The sequence below is a fragment of the Taurulus bubalis genome, assembly GCF_910589615.1.
Source record: "Taurulus bubalis genome assembly, chromosome: 1".
Lineage (NCBI taxonomy): Eukaryota > Metazoa > Chordata > Actinopteri > Perciformes > Cottidae > Taurulus > Taurulus bubalis.
In genome coordinates, this window is record NC_136589.1 from 13354187 (window position 1) to 13372940 (window position 18754).

At 41.0% G+C, this 18754-nt stretch overlaps 2 protein-coding genes across 2 annotated transcripts; one reads left to right on the plus strand and one right to left on the minus strand.

The window, feature by feature from the left end:
- Positions 1-5430: 5430 nt before the first annotated feature.
- Positions 5431-7733, minus strand: LOC306743752 (sex comb on midleg-like protein 4; the record flags this gene model as incomplete). The annotated part of the gene is made up of 7 exons (XM_079226310.1): positions 5431-5556; positions 5674-5822; positions 5917-6138; positions 6224-6385; positions 6560-6760; positions 6876-7005; positions 7503-7733. 7 exons carry the CDS (start codon positions 7731-7733, stop codon positions 5431-5433), a joined length of 1221 nt encoding a protein of 406 aa, XP_079082436.1.
- Positions 7734-10215: 2482 nt separating this feature from the next.
- On the plus strand, positions 10216-16587 carry afg1la (AFG1 like ATPase a; the record flags this gene model as incomplete). Its single annotated transcript, XM_079216892.1, has 13 exons — positions 10216-10345; positions 10465-10670; positions 11397-11448; positions 11540-11641; positions 12111-12241; positions 12334-12433; positions 13064-13122; positions 13197-13279; positions 13615-13685; positions 13804-13904; positions 15161-15301; positions 15399-15509; positions 16245-16587. The coding sequence occupies 13 exons, from the start codon at positions 10216-10218 to the stop codon at positions 16380-16382; spliced, it is 1425 nt and encodes a 474-aa protein (XP_079073018.1). The 3' UTR covers positions 16383-16587.
- Between the last annotated feature and the right edge of the window lie 2167 nt (positions 16588-18754).

The window sequence follows — 18754 nt, forward strand, 5'->3', positions numbered from 1 at the left end:
TTTCTGTCCGCCCCCCTCAGCCTGCTTGTGCCGCTCTGTGGCCCGTGCAGCACTGACCTGGATCATCACTGTCAGAGCAGATCCAGTTCATTAAATGTTCGATCGCTGCTCTCAAGTTTCCACTGCAAACACTGTCCTATAACCCGACAATGACAACAAAGCCTGCGCTTGGTTGTAAGAGGGGCGCTGCTGCAGCAAATCCAGAGACCTGAGGGTGGACAGCGTGCAGGAGAACTATAGGCCTTCTGTAATCTGGATCAGTGGGGAATATATTGTATAATCCAGTGGTCTGTACATAATATAGTGTTTAAACCAGTTAGGCAATTTGCAGACCAATCAGCAGGGATTATCCACACTGAAGGACCCTGGTAACACTCATGACAACTTGAGTGACCACACCATGTGCAGCCCCAGATTCATTAAATATTAACTCATGATGTGGCAGATGACATAAAGTGGCCAAGAATGCGTCAATTCTTAATACATAATTTAAGAAATGAAGCAGCAGAATGATTTTTGCACATGGGAGTGCAGGCCTTCTGAGGGAGCCTCCACCACTTGAGACCAACATATGGTCCACACATCTCTGCAGCAGCAGCAGCAGCAGGCTGGACGGCCCCTTCCACCAGACAGCACTGCATTGACTGGGGCCTTCCACAACAAACAGCAGAAATGTGCGCCGCAGTCAAAATCTGTGCAAACCGCAGCCTTTAATGTGCACCCGCTGCGTGTCACATAACCACTCCTGACGAGCGATTGGTATTTATAGGAACCGTTCTTGGGTTTAACGAGCATAATGGGCTACAGTGAATGACCTTGAGGAGAGAGATTTTTTTTTATATACGAAGATGACAAAACGAAATTGTTTCCCGGAGCGTTGAGCGCAGGAAACCGTCGTGTAACTGCGGCGTTTGAGAGAAACCTCCGCCGCATATCGCACAGGCCGCAGGTATAGACAGACTTGTTCTGACAGAGGCCAACATATGCTGTTTTATTTCACGCTTTGTGCAATGACATCTGAGTTAATGCTATTAAAGCTAACAGCCTCCCGCGAGGAGGGCAGAGAGGGAGACGCTGCTGCTGCATTCCGATGGAAACGACGCAGTGAAAGTATGTTCAGATTAGATCCCAGCATCCTGCTTCTTATGACAATATGTGCACGCGCATCGGGGCGAAAAACATGTCAAAATTTCATAACCAAACAGACCTATTTTTTAACACGAGACAGCTCCCCGGTGCCACCGCAGAGCCGCGATAGAGGCGCATAAAAGCCAATTAATTGCGCAAATCTTGATGTCATTTCTTTCTGAATTCGTCAAATGATCCTCTCCCATGTCTTATTTCTGATTGTTTCCATGCAAGACGCAGTGGCTTTTATTTTAAGGGATGCGCAGGTGCCCGTGTTCCAGCCCTCGGTGCTCGATCCCATTCATTCAAACACAAGGAAAATATGAAACACAATGCGTGACACATTAACACAAACCGCGTTTGCCGCATCTATAATCGGAAAATCTGACACAAGACATGTACATCTGCAGGCAATACATTCTTACCTTTTATATATTTGGTGATTCTCTATCGGAATAAATCTGCTCTGGCTTCTGCAAAATACAGAAACCCCCTTTCCGATGGAAACGTTTTGCCCAAATGGGATTATGATCGACACTGCTCGCCTCCTTAAATGACAAACACCCGCTAATGAAATGTCTGGATTTTCCCGACGTTATTCCAGATGAGGCGCAGCAGGGACCGATCCCACGCCAGTCTGTGGTTATGCGACTACAGGAGCGCGGCGTCACCCGTGTGCATCACAGCCTGATCATAAGTTCAGTGTTGCTCTGCTGCTCGCTTTGGCTTCAGCTGGATCCTGTCACGTTATAACCGGATCCTTCATCGTGATGAGGATGAGCAGCCAGAAATTTCATCAGCAGGGAATACATTTTTGTGTGTTTTTTTGGGACTCTACTGGATCTAATCAGGAATTAAATTAATTAAATTCAAGCTTAATTCAACCTACGGGTGAGGTATTTTAGTTATATTGTCATTAAACGTGAATAATAATGGGGTTTTAATTACTAAAACCAAAGCGGATAACCGGCCAGGGGCCCCTTCATGTTCACTGTGTGAAGGGCCATGGGTCCAGGTCATACTGATCACTTAAGATTTGGACTCCAATTTTGTCATTTATGAATTTCCCAAAAATATATATCATAAAAGCAGGCCGACAATTATCTGTACATTTAGGCTAATTTTTTCAGTGTGAAGATCTAAAAAGTCTAAAAAAGATTAATCCCAAATCAGTTTAATTACGTAGCCTGCTACTCACAGAGCTTTCACACAAACTAGACTATCTCTTGGATGGAAGCAGTTGGCAGGCAACCAGCAGAAACTCCTTGAAGCCACAGGTCCAGGTCAAGAAATAGTCCCGTAGAACCCCACCGTAGAACCACAACTTGTCGTTTTTACATTTCAGTTTTCACAAACAAAATATAATATGTTTATTGATGAGCTTTAGAGGTGCTCCCGTTGGACGTAGCCAGACTAGCAGTTATGTTTCTGATCTGTATGCTAAGCTAACCTGCAGGTTTTAGCTTCATATTTACCAGATGAACTTGAGAGTGGTATGAATCTTCTAATTTAACCCTAAACAAGGACACAAATAAGCTTTTTTGTTCAAAATGTGGAACTATTACGATAACAGTTTTTATAAATCTGTTGATCGCTATATGTTGCATATTCCTAAACTAATTGTTTTTATGTTACACAGTAACCATGGGTTCATGTAATGTACAGAGTTGGTCAATCCCAGCAGATCATGTGTTTGTGTCTCCAGCGCATTTTGATCCAGACATGATTAAAATCACATCATATGTTACGCAATCTAACACAATCCAGCCACCAAAATATGGTCAAAAGGGCTATGAGGGTTTGCTGTTAGGTGTGACTTTGACCAGAATTATATAGGATATAATGTGGGTGCTAGTGATTCTAATATATTAAGTAAAACAGTAAAGAAGGAAAACTATTCCTGATTTATAAAGACCCCTTGAGAGGCTGATAAGGTCCCCTGGACCTGAAGGACACTGTTTGGGAGCCACATATTTAGGTCACCTTTGTTAAATCACGTGCGGTGAAGCACAGATGAGGCTCCCGGACAAAATAATTATCAGATGTGTGGACCCACATCCAATTATGGGTGCATTTAAATTGAGGTAAAAACAGAAAAAGTAAAAAGTCTCACGCAAATCTCTGAGTATATGATTTCTTAATTTAATGCTCACAGTACAGTATACACATATGATTTCCTTTACATCTCACAAACACAAAAGCAAACAGTTAAATACATAGATAACTTTAGCACCAGCATAGAGGACTGATCTGCTCAGCGTTCTCTAAAACTCTTATTCATAGTGATTTTCACAATAAAACACCTCAGCTTGATCTCACTAGGCATGGCTTACATGTAATATCTTTACAGCAGCATTCACTTAAAAAGGTTAATTGATTAAAAAAGGATGCATACTGTACACCAAAAGTGGCGTACAAAAGCAATACTATATTATATATCCATTTACATGGCCGTTTAATCAGTGTAACATTTAAGCTTTAAGTGTGTTTTGAAGGCTTCCTTATCAACACAGATGCTTGATAAAAACATAGAAACATATGCATTTAAAAAGAGATTCTTATGAGTATACACAAAGAGCCTATGGAGATAATTGGTATGTAACAATCTTGCATATTGAAACTATAAATATATCACATTCACAATGCTCTCATTTTTCTTTATATATACTAACAAGAGAGCTACTGTCTTTCTATTGTTTGGCTATGCTTTGTTACGGTTACATTTTTTTAATTATTATATTAAATTATAATAAAGATGAATCCAATGGGAACATTACTTTTTTGTTACACAGTAATGTGAAAAAATAGTATCAAAACGATTTTCTCTCAATCAAAAAACAATGTAGTATAAATGTTTCTCACAGTTATAGATATGTTGTCAGCTTGGTAAACATGAGATCCTATAGTGAGAATTATATGTATATATATGTGTATACAGACACATATATATGTGAAGGTTTATGAGACAACCACTTTCTTACACTGGCCTTCTTTTACTGAGTACAATATGTTAACGTGTATGAAGGATGCGTTCCACAATCTCATCTGCATCTGATTTTATTTTAAAATCTGTGCCGGAAGTAGAGTAAGTAAGTAAGAGATTTTTGATTCTCACGATGTGACGTCATGGAAATCTTCTGCAAAATGTACCAAGAGGGTCCTCACATCTGGAGAACCCAGGTCTGCGAGCCAATGGGAAGAGAGAAGGGTTTCAGGTGTTTCCCTTAGTGGTAAATTAACCAGATTTGAACATTCAGGTTCTCTCCTCGAGACTTTAAAGCAGCTTGATTATTATTTTAATAATAATAATGTATCAGTGAATGTAAAACAGAGCATTATCACATGAATCTGCAGCTCCTCTCGGCTTTACATATCTCTACAGCGGGTCATTTCTTGGCTGCCTGGTCCCAATTTGATTATTTTGGTTCATTCCCACTAATCTCATGGCATAATTTTTCCCAGAACAGCAGGCAACTGTTTTCTGAGAAAAAGCTCTGAACACCTGTACACTACCTGCTGAGCACCAAACAGCAAATATAAACAATACGACTAGCTGGTGAACATCGTGGAGCATTTAGCACCTAACAAGCCAGATATTTCCCTCTGGAGTTGGTGGAGACCCAAAACAGAGCTAAAAGAGAGTTAAAATTGGATTTACATTCATCAGGTGACCAGAAACACTTGACTAAATTTGTGATAGAGTTTCTGCATAACTGTTGGTGTGTATTTTAAGCAACTATTAGCTAAAACTTAAGCCGTGTCAATTTAAAAGGTGATAATATGTCAATGTTGTTTTCACAACTTGTTTCCGTTGCCCTCAAGTGTAAAACAAAGTTAGTTATTGCAGGTTTAAAACTAGCTCAACCATCTTTTTTATAGTGTGTTAACCGTGAAAGAAAAACTCAAAGACCTAAAACAACAACCTGCTGGTTTGAGAAGCTAACATTTACTCTACTTTTTTATCACACCCTGCTAATGTTAAAATGCTTATGTTGGTTACAAACGTCTGAAGATGAAGTTATATCCGCACAGTAATACCTGAATGTGTCACTCTTTGTGTTGCTTTCTTGGATTTTTACTTCACTTACTGCATATCTTTCACACATAAGCCCTCTCGTTCTGAGCAAAAAGTAAAAAAAGTAAAAGTAGCAACCCATTTGCTTTTATCCTTTTTCAGCAGAAAAGGATATGATGCATCTCACTCCTGGGGATCCGACTCGCTTCCCATTCTCTCACAGACCTGAAGACAGTTCTCAAATGTAGTGTTGGATTCAAGGAAGGGAAATAAATGGTAGACGGTTTTCAGAACTTAGTCTGCTTTAGTTTGTCGATGTGGTAGCAAAGCTTCAAGGCCGGCCCCAGCTTCAGCCCGAGGTACTTCATGATCATGTCGCTCTTTAGAAGTAGCAAAGCGTTTCCGTCGATCTCCTGAGGGAAGCAGAAACAAGACGTTTGCGTGCCAACCAGACAAGGTGATTTCCACTTGACGTTCATTAGATCAGCAGTGAAACATCCTGTTGAGAACACAATGGAGAACAAACTCACATGTTTCCTAAAGACGTCTGAATGGGGGCCGAGAGCCTGGGGGTCCGCATCCCTGATGAACCAGACCACATCTTCCACAGACCAGGTGGTTGGGTCCTTATTAGGTGGAAGTTTGGAGTCTTGGGCCTCTGAAGCTGCACTATAACCTCCTGGAAGAACAAAGGAACGAAACGAAGTTTACTTCCTCACCGCAAGAAAGAAACATCGAAGGAATCTTGGTTTTGTCTTACCATGACTTCTCACCTGTCCTGTTGCTCTCTGGGAATGTGCTCGGGCTGGCGGACGACTGCCTGCACATGCTCATGGAGGCCGAGCCGTTGGAGAACTGCTGCGACGAACGAAACCCGTAGGACTTTGTCGAGTAGGACGAGGTTATGGAGCTGAAAGCAGAATCGCCCGGGTCCAGGGAGTAGCGCTTGCCGTCGGACTGGTCTAAATGGTAGTCCTCCGCCATGGACGTCTCAGCTGCGGACAAGATAAGAGTCTGAATTAACTCAAAGAATATGTTTATACCAGAGTAGAAGCTTCTATAAGACCGATTTAGACATACCATCTGACTGGTAGGAGCCACCGCTGTGTTGGGCAATGGGCTGATCGCTGAAGAGGTTTTCACAGTGCAAGCTGCGGCAGAGCTTCTTCAGAAAACGAAGCACATAGTCGATGCTGTTCACCACGGGGAGGCTGAGAAGGTGCTGCTTCCCATCAAATGTGGCTGGAGGAGCAAAGCAGGGGAACCACTTTAAAACAACATCCCAGTTTAGATGCACAAAGTAGGTCATTAAACTACTTGACTAATGCATGTTTTTACACTCAGGTAATGTGGTGGGGGCAAAAAAGCTATTGAACAAATAGAAAGCAACACCTGAGGGAGGTCTTTGTACAACACCTGATATTTTTTCTCCCCCGTAGCCTTGTGTGAGGAGAGTGAACACTGTCTTCTGCTGGAAGGCGCTGTCGATGCAGCCTTGGACTGCCTGCTGCAGCACCACAGACGGCCTGTCGGGTCCGAAGTGATCGGGGAGCTGCTGGATCTTCTTCCTGTCCAGGTTGGGGCCCGTGTTGGCCTGCTTGTTGATGTAGATACAGACTGTTTTGGGCGGAGAAGAGATACCTAAATTATCTTAATGATGTGTCTTTTTAAGCAAATCAGGATCGGATCGTAAAGACATTGATTCTGATACATGATGTTCAGAGTGTTTTACCTGTAAGCACCTGGGGCGTGGCAGAGTGGGGGATGGTGGCGGCATCCTGAGGAATGGAGCTCATATCGGGCTCAGGGGTGCTGCTGGGTGGAGAGATCGCCAACGGTGTCATCACCATCCTGGGTTTGAGCTGCAGAAGAAGAAGTCATAGCATTGTCTTTTTCAGGCATATCATTTATTTATTAAATCGTACAAGGAGAGGGATGGTGGAATAATCAGGCCGCCAAATCTATTTAAAACTGTAGATTTCATGCTATAGATCATGATTTTATGTTTTACGTGTCTAATGGACAATACAGCCATGTATATAACAACTTCTCCTTTTGACATACAACAAATATTTTTCCTATCATTTGGCTACAGCTGAAGAAAGCCTTACACATGTTAAGTCTTTCTCTGTTACACTCTGGGTCCCACAAAATGTGAAGGGCATGGAGCCGGTGTGCCTGTGTCTTTCTGTGTACACATGCATTTTTAAATACGCTGCATCCACACACACACACACACACACACACACACACACACACACACACACACACACACACACACACACACACACACACACACACACACACACACACATACACCACAGCTCATCCCCCCCAGTTCACCCCTCATGTGGCTGACCTTGAAGCCCGGCTTTCTCCCCCTCTTTTTTGGCACTTTAAGTGGAGGGAGCGACTCGGGGTAACGATTTGGAAAATCCATCTTGGCGACATTGCGGAGTGGGGGTCTCCCTCTCTTCCTGCCCGGTATCTTCCCCGACTGGCTGGGGAGGTAGGAGGGAGACACTGCAGCTGATTGCATTTCACTGTTGTTGCCGTCTGATTTCTGTGCCGTTGCTGCAGGTACACTCATTTGGAGCTGGAGACAAAGGAAACAACCATTGAGGCTCTAAGCTAGACAAATGCAAAGAGACATGCACTTCCCTTGCACAGTAATCCTCCTCCTCAGCAACTATACATTATGGAGCAGCATTAGCAGCATTTTAGAGCAGACACAGAGGGAGCAGAATGGCTTGGCAAAGGTGCAAAACAGCAACATCTAAATACTAAGAGACTGCAGAATACTCAGCTGTGCAATGCGGTGAGAGGAGCAGCATTTAGCAGAGCACCATAATAAGCAAACAACACAAAAGGCAGCCATGCATGAGCTGTGGAGGAAACAGCACCTCCATCCTGCACTGATAACACACTATAAATCCCAAAGAGGAGGGGGTGTCTATTACCTGCTGTCTTCTATTGTGAAAGCCCAAGAGCCAAGCCCTTTTTGTCTTAAATCCCAGGAGCCTAAAGGTGACTTTAAAGCTAAATCCCTAACAATGAAGGGAAAGCCATCCTGCTCTTGCTGTATGTGGCGTTTCCCTTGTCTCCTTTTTGGTTAACGCTGCTGCTGCTGCTGCTGCTGCTGCTGCTGGGCACATAGGCTGCAGACATCTCATTAGACTAATGCATTCAGCAGTGCAAGAGGGAGGGGGAAATTGACTTCACCATGGCTACCCAGCCATGAATTACCATTACGATGACAGCTTCCACCCTAATCTTTAAAAAGAAGAAGAAGAAGCAGCGAGAAAATAAACATGTGGCACAGCTTCCATGCAGCAAGAATGAGCAACCAGCGGTTCATGCCTCCAAAATGTCTCTTATTTTAAGCAGATTCTTCTAAAGGATACAGAATGTAAACAAACAATAACCGATCAGCAGGCACTCACCATCCAAAACAGATGTGGAGTGTCCTACGCTCCTTGTTTCCTCTATTTTTCCTGAGCACAGATCTCAAAGCAAGGCAGGTTCCACTGTAATACTGTATATATATATATATGTGTGTGTGTGTGTGTGTGTGTGCGCGTGTGTGTTGTGAGTGTGTGTGCGTGTGTGAGTGTGTACAACCGAGACAGACAGAGAGTGACAATGTGTGTGCGTGTGTGTGTGTGTGTGTGTGTGTGTGTGTGTGGAGGAGGGGGGGGGGGGGGGCTGGTGTGTGTGCACGCGTGCATTAAAGATAGAGAGAGAGAGAGAGAGAGAGAGAGAGAGAGAGAGAGAGAGAGAGAAGGGCTCCTCTGTTGTCATGGCAACAAGCCTGTAAGCCCCTGTAACACCCTGCCTTGTCTGCCATGTTTTGTTTGTCTGCTCAGTGCTGTGGATGTAAAATTAGACTGAGGACAGAGTTTCTCCTATTTTTTTTTATTTTAATGAGAAAATTCTAATGATTTTTTTCTCAATATCTGCAGTGGGTTTCAATTTGTTAAATATTTGTGTCCTATATATTCAGAGCTTCAAGGATCAGAAGGTTAATCGATCAAGACAAAAATAATCTGCGACTGTTGTTGTTAATTGAATGATCATTTAATTAAGCATAAATGCCAAATATTTGACTCCCAAATGTCAGGAGTTGATGCTCGTCTTTGTCATCGATGATAGGTAACTAAATATATTTGGATTTTTTTTTACTGTTGCTCGGACCAAACAAAACATCTGACGACTAACTATTTGATATCCAAAACGACTCATCAAGAAAATAATCAGCATACTCATTAAAGCAAAACTATATAGTCAGTTGTATCCCCTTGATATATTATTCAAACTGCAGATATTTGTTGATTCATTCATTATTTTTGATTGATGTAACGCTCATCAGCAACCAAATTAGTCATTTTTTTAAGCATGCCAAATATTGTTTTCTCAGATGTGAAGATGTCATGCTTTTATGTCACACACAATAATACACTGATTTTATCTGAGTTTTGCAATGTTGGTAGAGCAAAACAACATTTGAAGCAATACATCTTGAGCTGTGGGAAATTGTAACAGGCCTTAATCACTTTAAAAAGAAAATTAACAAAACGATTACAAAAATTACAATATTTATGGTTAGTTGCAACCATATATATATTATTTCAACTTAATATTATAATATTATATTAATAATATATTATTTCTCTGCAATCCCTATTCCTGCCACACGAAACACAATAGGTCATTTTTAGGTATTTTTTTCATGACTTGGTCACAAGTGTATATGTTCCATATTTAGCCCAAATTAACACCATGGGACATTCATTTTCATACATTTGGGTATTTCACTATCACACTAGTGGGTATAGTCTATATCAGTGGCGGGCCGTGGTTTTGGACGTACACCTGCTGTCTAACCGGCGCACCGGCACACCGGTGCTTGATAATACACAATGTTAGTGTTAATACATATAACGTTGGTGTATTAATATCATAAATATCTTTGGACTGAATAAAATCTCGCCCCCAGCTGGCCGACGCGGACACGCGCTTCTGTTTGTTACGTGTTTGTTTATAAAGTTACGTTGAAGGAATTTGAATCCAAGATGGCGGGTTGCTACATACCACTGTCTGTAAAGATGTCACCCTCAGCGCTACTGGGCTTTAAGTGTGTTTTAACAAAACACTATTCCTCCAGAAAGCTGCTCAAATCTTTGACAGACACGTGCAGACGAGGTGAGACGAGTTTTTGGTGAGTTGTGTTGATAAGCAACCGAGTCGAAATAGTTAGCCGATGGTCTAGTTTCCGAGAGCTAGCTAGCTAGCTAATGTGTGTTGTTGTGGTTGAATTAAAGGTTACTCGGAGGAAGCTCAACGGGCGTCGGAGGAGAGCGGCGAGAGACCCGCCGGGTTCCGCGGGCCCCTGGACCACTACAACGGGCTGATCAGAGACGCGTCGCTGCGGGAGGATGAGCACCAGAAAGCGGTGATGCAGACCCTGGATCAGCTGCACAAAACCCTCCGAGGATACAGCAACACGCCAAAGTCTTTCTTCTCCAAGGTAGAGGCATGAGAAAACACCCCAGTGATTTACGGATGCTTTCATTCTTGTACTAATTAACTTTGAACGCAGAGTATGGTTTTAGTTTATTGCTACCACGACTGCACCTGGGCTGGGGGTATTATTTAGTTCCCATTGTATTTTCCACCAGCAAACTAGAGTTATAGAGACATGCGCATCTATCTTTGCCATCTATCTTTTTCCTTTATTTACCTGTAATTACAACCTCTGAACTTTGGAAGATCAACCTCTGTATCGTGTTTTCATTTGTTACCTTAATACTACTTTTTTTTCTTTATATTATATATCTTTATTTTACCACCTGTAGATAAGCTTGTATAAACCTTCACAATAGTATATATTTATGTGCATCACCTGTCATAAGTGGTTCTCATTCGACAAATACTTTTATTACAATGCCAGTCTATCACAGGAGACAATATTTGACATGTTATTGTATTTTATTATATTCTATTTCATTCCTATATTTGAACTATTTTGTGTACATATTGAGTGCCAATGACTGCTTCTCTAAATGTATTGTGCATATGACAAGTTAAGAACTTGGTTTACTAAACTCACTTACTTAGCTGTGAATTATGCATATATTTATTTATTTTTCTTGCTTAATTCAAGACAATTAGGTGTTTTCTCTTCTGCTTTAGAAGTTTATTTATTTGGGGGTCTATTTGTAACACCAAAACCTGTTGTTTTTTTCTTCTTCAGTTTTTCCCAAAACCGAAGGCTCCACAAGGTTACTATATCTACGGGGATGTTGGTAAGAGACATGGACCCCAGGATTACAAATAAATAAAAATGTTTTCAAAAAAGTTTCCCCCTTCAGTCTCATGCTCTATTTTTTGTTTCAGGCACAGGAAAAACAATGGTGATGGACATGTTTTATTCATACGTTGAGACGGAAAAGAAGAAGAGGGTTCATTTCCACGGCTTCATGTTGGACGTGCATAAAAGTGAGTACTCTTTATGTTTCTACTGTTGGTGCGATTAATGTTCATCGTTTTATTTGCTTATAACAGCCACAAGGGGGCAAGTTATTCTTCAAGCCTTTGAGCTGCTTTTCAAACATGAAACGTATCATAAATAAAGGTTTAAGTAAATCCAGCTGATTTGGTAGCCAAGTGGCTGCCACCATAAAATGTATGCCACCATAAATGGCTGCCACCAAAGGGGGTCTTTTGGCTATCTCCTCTTCATTCATCATGAAAATCAAGCCTCCACACCATCCTATGCCGTCAGCTTTTAAAGCCTGCGAGGATCTAAACATGAACTTTTCTTTACTGGTGTGAGAAGAATCTTTCTCAACACGCTCTATTTAAAGTCAACAGAACAAGTCAGCACTGTGGTTGCTGAACTAAGCACTTACTTACACCTACCTGACTGAGTCAAGACACTTTTTTGCTCTTTTTTTTTTTTTTTTAGGGATCCATCGACTGAAACAGAGCATGCCGAAGAGGAAAGCGGGTAAAATGGCCAAATCCTACGACCCCATTGCTCCAGTTGCAGAGGAGATCAGTGAGGATACTTGTCTTCTGTGCTTTGATGAGTTTCAGGTAATTTCAACAGGACAGAGACATTTAAAGAAGTCCGACAGTATTTCTCTGTGCTTTACCCAAAGTTAATTTATTTGTAACACACATTTCAGGTGACTGATATCGCTGATGCCATGATCCTCAAGCAGCTCTTTGAGAATCTGTTTCTGAACGGTGTTGTTGTTGTGGCCACTTCTAATCGCCCCCCTGTCGGTAAGTAACAACATATTCTGAATATGAGTTCTGTCCGGCCAAATACCTTCAGAAACTGTTCTTGACTTTAACCTGTTTCCCACTCGACAAAAAAAACACTTACACCCACTAACATCTGGCTTTTGTCTTCAGTGGGAAAGGTTACGTTCGTCCTTAATTCTTGGAACAAATGACTGCAGTAGTCAGAAGTATTTATCGGCCCCAGCTCCAATAGTCAGTGATGGAAACAGATCAAAACCAGAAGGGCACACTTGTCTACTGCCGATTAGAAAGCAGTTTATTGTCTATTTTAGCAGATTTTCCAGTGTTTATTTGCGCACATTTTGGTCACAACTGATCTCAATGTTTTTTGCCTTTTGGTAAAAACCTTGAATCAGTATGTCAAGATACCACTTTTTCCCTCATTACCTCAGACCGACTAAGTGTCCGTCCAGATTCCTTTGGATGTCCTGAGCATGTTAACACAACTTTGATTGGATGCAGTTAATTCCTTATGATTTAAATGTATGTTGTTCCTACACACTATTTTCAATGCATATGTTTTAATAACTTAATGTTATATAAAGACTGTTGACAATATTTAGTTTTTAGAGATGGCAAATTTGTTTAAATTCCATTCTTTCCCCTCAGACTTGTATAAAAACGGGCTGCAGAGAGTCAACTTTGTGCCGTTTATTGCTGTGTTGCAGGTAAGAAAGGAGATATAAATCAGATTTTTAATTTTAAATGCACCGGTTGATAATTGTCTCTCTCTCGCATGCAGAAATATTGCCAAACTCTCCGCCTGGATTCTGGGATAGATTACCGCAGAAGGAACAGACCATCTGCTGGAAAACTCTACTTCCTGTAAGAAATCCATGTAGTCGCTCATTTCGAGCTATATTTTGATCTGTTGTATGCATGTTTTAGTGTTTTTAATGTCGTGTTTACTGCAGCTCCAGTGAGCCAGATGTGGAAGCAACGCTCAACAAGATGTTTGATGAGCTGGCTTTTAAGCCAAGACACATTACGTTGTTTTTTCCTTTATTTACCTGTAATTACAACCTCTGAACTTTGAAAGATCAACCTCTGTATTGTGTTTTCATTTGTTACCTTAATACTACTTTTTTTCTTTATATTATATATCTTCATCTTTATTTTACATGCATGTTTTAGTGTTTTTAATGTTGCGTTTACTGCAGCTCCAGTGAGCCGGATGTGGAAGCAACGCTCGACAAGATGTTTGATGAGCTGGCTTTTAAGCAAAATGACAGTAAGGACATTTTACTTAATTCTACAGCTGTAATGTGGTTGTCACTCTATATGTATTACCCCAGAAAGTACACTCTTTAATATCACATGGTGAGCTTACTTACTGTTCTTTTCCACAGTAACGCGACCAAGAGTTATGAACGTTAATAACAGGAAAGTCCGTCTGAACAAAGCATGTGGGACCATTGCAGACTGCACGTTTGAAGAGCTGTGTGACAGAGTAAGTCTCTCTGACTTTTACGTTTTTTTTAATACAGATGATATGCGATGGATACAATGACACAATTGTGACATAAATATGCATCATTCTTGACTTCTTTTGAAGTCTTTCGAAGTATTTCAGTGCATAAACGCTAAAATGATGTTTGTTTACCACCACCTTTTGCTTGGTTTTGCATTCTTTATCGCACCAATCAGCAACAGCTCACATTGTTCACAATTGCACTCAATTTTCTGCATGTTATTGTTGTATGGAATGTCCATTATTAAAAAGGGAGTTCCCTGTTGGGCGACCTGATAGCTGAGGGGTTAGGAGGCATCCCACAGGCCTTGACATGCCTTGAGCAGTGAAAGTCTGTTTTGATTCCCTGCTGGCTGGACCGTTAGCTGCATGTCATTCCTCTACGCTCTCTCTCCACTTTCACTATCAATTATATGCATGAAAAGCCCCATCTTAAAAATAAAAAAAAGGCATGTGAACATGAGGATCAAAGCAGTGTTTATAATGGACAAAACCATTTAGCTTTTCCTTGGAATTTCAGATCGATTGGTGAAAACGTACACATGTGCCCGTATACATTTACATGTTCCTCCATAAAGTGTTGAAGATGGTTCTGCATGTCAAACGCATAATTTTCAATGCATGTGTGTCTTCAGATTTCAGATTGATGGTGAAAATGTACAAATGTCTTTTTCGCATCAAACTGGATTGCTACTACATTCTGTGACGCAATCAAGCTTTATGGCTTTTAAAGAGTTGTTATTAAAAATCTGATGTTGCCTTAAAATATTTTTGACTCTGTACGCTTCAGTCAAAAATCCACACTATGTGGTAGCGTCACGTACTATATACTGAAGCTATGTCCTGATCGCATTGTATGTGATATTGTAACTGCGGCACCATTTCATGAAATGGAAAAATACAGATTTATGGTTTATGATCTTTCCTTGTATTTCAGCCTATTTGGTGTCTTTTGCAACACAGGGAACCTAACCTGGATTTAAAACAAAGTTAAACGGGTTTGAAAAGGTGTTGTTTGTGTTTTTAAATGATTGACTCACAAGTAGCTCTTTAGCGGCTGAAGCAATCCCAAGAAAAGGACAAATGAATACAAAGACTTAAAGCTACAGGTTTTCTAGTGAACAAGCCTTTTCAGACAAAGTGTGGGTTTATTAACTCATCACTCAGCAAGTTAAACCACTGTAGCCTGCTTTTATTAGGCTTAATTTCATTGTAAATTACTGTAAATGTTTTAGCCTTTAGGGGCCAGTGACTACCTGGAGATATCCAGTCTGTTTGACACCGTCTTTATTCGACACGTTCCTCTGCTGACGCTGAACAAGAAAACTCAAGCCCGGCGGCTCATAACGCTCGTGGATGCCTTCTACGACCACAAGGTATACCGCGTCATTTGCATCCACGCCTGACCTTCACTGACACACCAAACCGTGGCCATTTGTTCGGGAGTTTTGTAATCAGTGTGTCTCGTTGAAGGTGCGGGTGGTGATTCTTGCAGATCATCCACTGGATGATCTGTTCGTGCACCACGGGGATCACTCCCACGACGAGAGCCACATTCTGATGGACGATCTGGGCCTGAAGAGGGTGAACACTGCGACTCTTGTTTTCTAAACCTGTTTTCCCTGTTGGGTGTGGACTTTTCGTCGTCAAGTAGATGATTAAGCCGACTGAGGCTGGAGCTTAACACATGGCTGAAAGTTAGTCAGTCAGTTGAAAACCGTCTTAGCCGCTACTTTAGCCTTTACTTATTCTGTCTTAAATCAAGTAAGCCCTCCTCTAAATATACTTAAATAATGGAATTCAGTCTGTCATTTTTATACTGCATCTAATTTTGGGTTTGCATTAGAATAAATATAGTGATGAACAATAGTGGGGTACATGGGTCTGATAATTTCAAGTAAATATGTTATTTACAAAAGAAATCTTTAAAAATGTATATTTTAAGAAAACTATAAATCCACAAATTTTCTTTCACACCAAATTTCATCGAAGTCTCTAAACGAGTTTGGGGGATTTTCTGTTAAATAACTAATAAACAGACAAATGGGAATAAAAATACAACTTTTATACGGTCAGAAAAAACATCAATATGAGCTTCAAAACAAATTAATAAAGCATGTGTAAACATGAACACACCAGACATTTAAAAATGTAAAGATAAAGAATAAATGTGTGTAACGACTGCATTATAAGGTGATTTTTCTGTCCAATGTTTGCTCATGAAGCGCCAGCTGATTGATTTGAGGAAGTGCACTTTACCAGAAGAATTTAGCAGCCGGAGTGTCACTCAACTGTTTAACTGTCCTACCTGTTGAACAGGACGAAGCCAGCAGTCTGTCCATCTTCAGTGGAGAAGAGGAGATGTTCGCCTTCCAGAGGACTGTGTCTCGCCTCACAGAGATGCAGACAGAAGAATATTGGTTGGAGGGAGACCGAAGCGCTAAATCAGAGGTGTAACATTGTTGGAAAGTGGACCGCGTTACACAACCTCCATAAACTGGACTCCTCTCACCCGAAAGAAGGGAACACTTCTCCTGCTCATCTCATCCAGCACCAACCCAGCGGGACTGCTCGACAGCATGTGTGCAAATGTTGTACAGAGAATATTTATTTAAATCTTCAAGCCTTCTATGACTTTGTGACATTGCACATTCCGGATCATTTTTATTATACACTTTATGGTGTCATATTGCTTTTAACTTTTTTTTTTATTATATATATATATATATATATATATATATATATATATATATATATATATATATATATATAAAAAACCTTGCACAGATTTCAGTTTAAATAATTTTAGTCTCTTTTGTCCTTCAGTGAAAAGGTCATGTTGTTTATATACATTTTAATCTGGTCGCTTTTGAAAAATAAAATGCATATCAATGAGTTGTTTATGATTCTAATGCGAGCCTGAATGCAGATTGATGCAGAGATTTAAAGCTGCGTTTATTTCTGATGATTTATGAGGACCGTGTTCTTGAGGCGTTGGCCTTTCTCATGATCCACCGCACAATAACATTTGACTCCAGTTATCAGCATTTTCATTTGGTGGATAAAAAAGAAAATGCAACAGGTACCTCGAGAAGCGTTTTTGTTAATATATTACTACCAGGGCACAATATCATGTATTCGTCTTCATAAATGATTCAATCAACGGTTGGTTACGCATGGAGTTGGTTAAAGGTTAACTGTTTGCCTTTTTACATAAATACTATATTAATACTGTCTTACAAAAACAAAAAAGCAGTGTGGGATGTGAAAGTGAGAAATTTTACAACTTCATCTGCTGCAAACAAACGTTATTGGAACCGACAGACGGTGGTGGTATTAAATTTAGTGGAAACAAAATCGTAAGACCTTTTCAAAGCCGTTTGTGTTGGAGGGTATAACTGCCTTCAACTGTGAATTATATAACTTAAAGTAATGTTTATATTTTAACGTGCAACAACAGTCCACTGTCAGTTGGGTTAACTGCGACACAAAGTACTCTGTATTTAATTAATTTAACCCAAATTCTGTTAAAAGAAATCTGATATAAAGTCGTCAAATATAAATAAAATTGTCAGTTTACATCGAATGCCATTTATGACAAATGTATGGCACTTTTTCATTATTTATATTTAAAATGTTGCACTACTTTATTATTTATGTTACAACCAGGGCAGTATGTATGGTAATGTATGGGTTTAGCAGCCTGGTTGGAGTATACAGTACAGCATACATCTTGCAGTAAATGGATCAATTTTTATGATTTTAATTTAATAGATTAATAGATACATATATAGGATGCAGTATTTATCCACTGTAATGTTACTCCTGGTAATGTGGGGAAACCTTGAAACAAGCTGTGGGAGATAAATAAAATTATATATAAAAATAATGTAATATATAAACTGAATGCCTTCAGTTTTTTTTCTATACATCATGGTTATGGTCTTTGTTGCCACTTCCATCTTGCAACAACATTAATATTCCAGACTTTGGAGCTAATGTTGCACAAACTCTTCCTGCTTTGTAATTCAAAAACCAAGACTGGTAAATGGTATTATTTGTCGTCTTCATTAATGTATTATTTAAGTGAAATAACAGGAGACTACTTCAGCTTTTCACTGTCTTCTTAAAATCCTCCGGTCATATGAACGTGTGCGCGCGCATGCACCCACACACGCGCACACACAAATACACTAAGTGATGTCACTGGCCTGCGGACATCTCCACACTGTCACTTTAACTCCAGTGCCGTCCAGGGGGGCCGGCGCGTGAGCGTTTCCTTCTCTATCCCGGACCGGTTTGCAGTGGAGAGAGTCTGCGGGCTGCTGGCCACCCGGAGGACGCCGCGCAGGTCTGTTCGTCATGCCGGAGACGTGCGGCGAGACTGCATCGTTATGTTCCTAGAGCTAGGGCGGATTTGAGCCACGCCACATTTCTCCAGTAGTGCCCACCCACCGCCCCCTTTTTTTCTTTAAAGAAAGCTGCAGGGCCTTGAGCAAGCAATCACCGCCTTGATGGTTTCTGGACAGCAGCGCAGCGCACAGGCGACGGGCAGCTCTCTGCGCGGATGATAAAGAACTTGGGGAAGGGAAACGGTCAAGATGGCAGCTGTGTGCGGACTGATAACACCAATGTGGTGGCATTAGGCTAAGTTTTTTTTCTTTGGCATGTACGCTTGCGGGCTCGCGGCGCAGGACGCGGGCGCGTGTAAAAGAAGACCCTCCGCCGACTCTTCCCCGCGCGTTTCTTGATATTGCAATGCGTGTTGGCCAGGGTGTGGGCCGTGCACGAGAAGAGGCAATGCTATGTTAATGCCGGCCCGTGTGCTG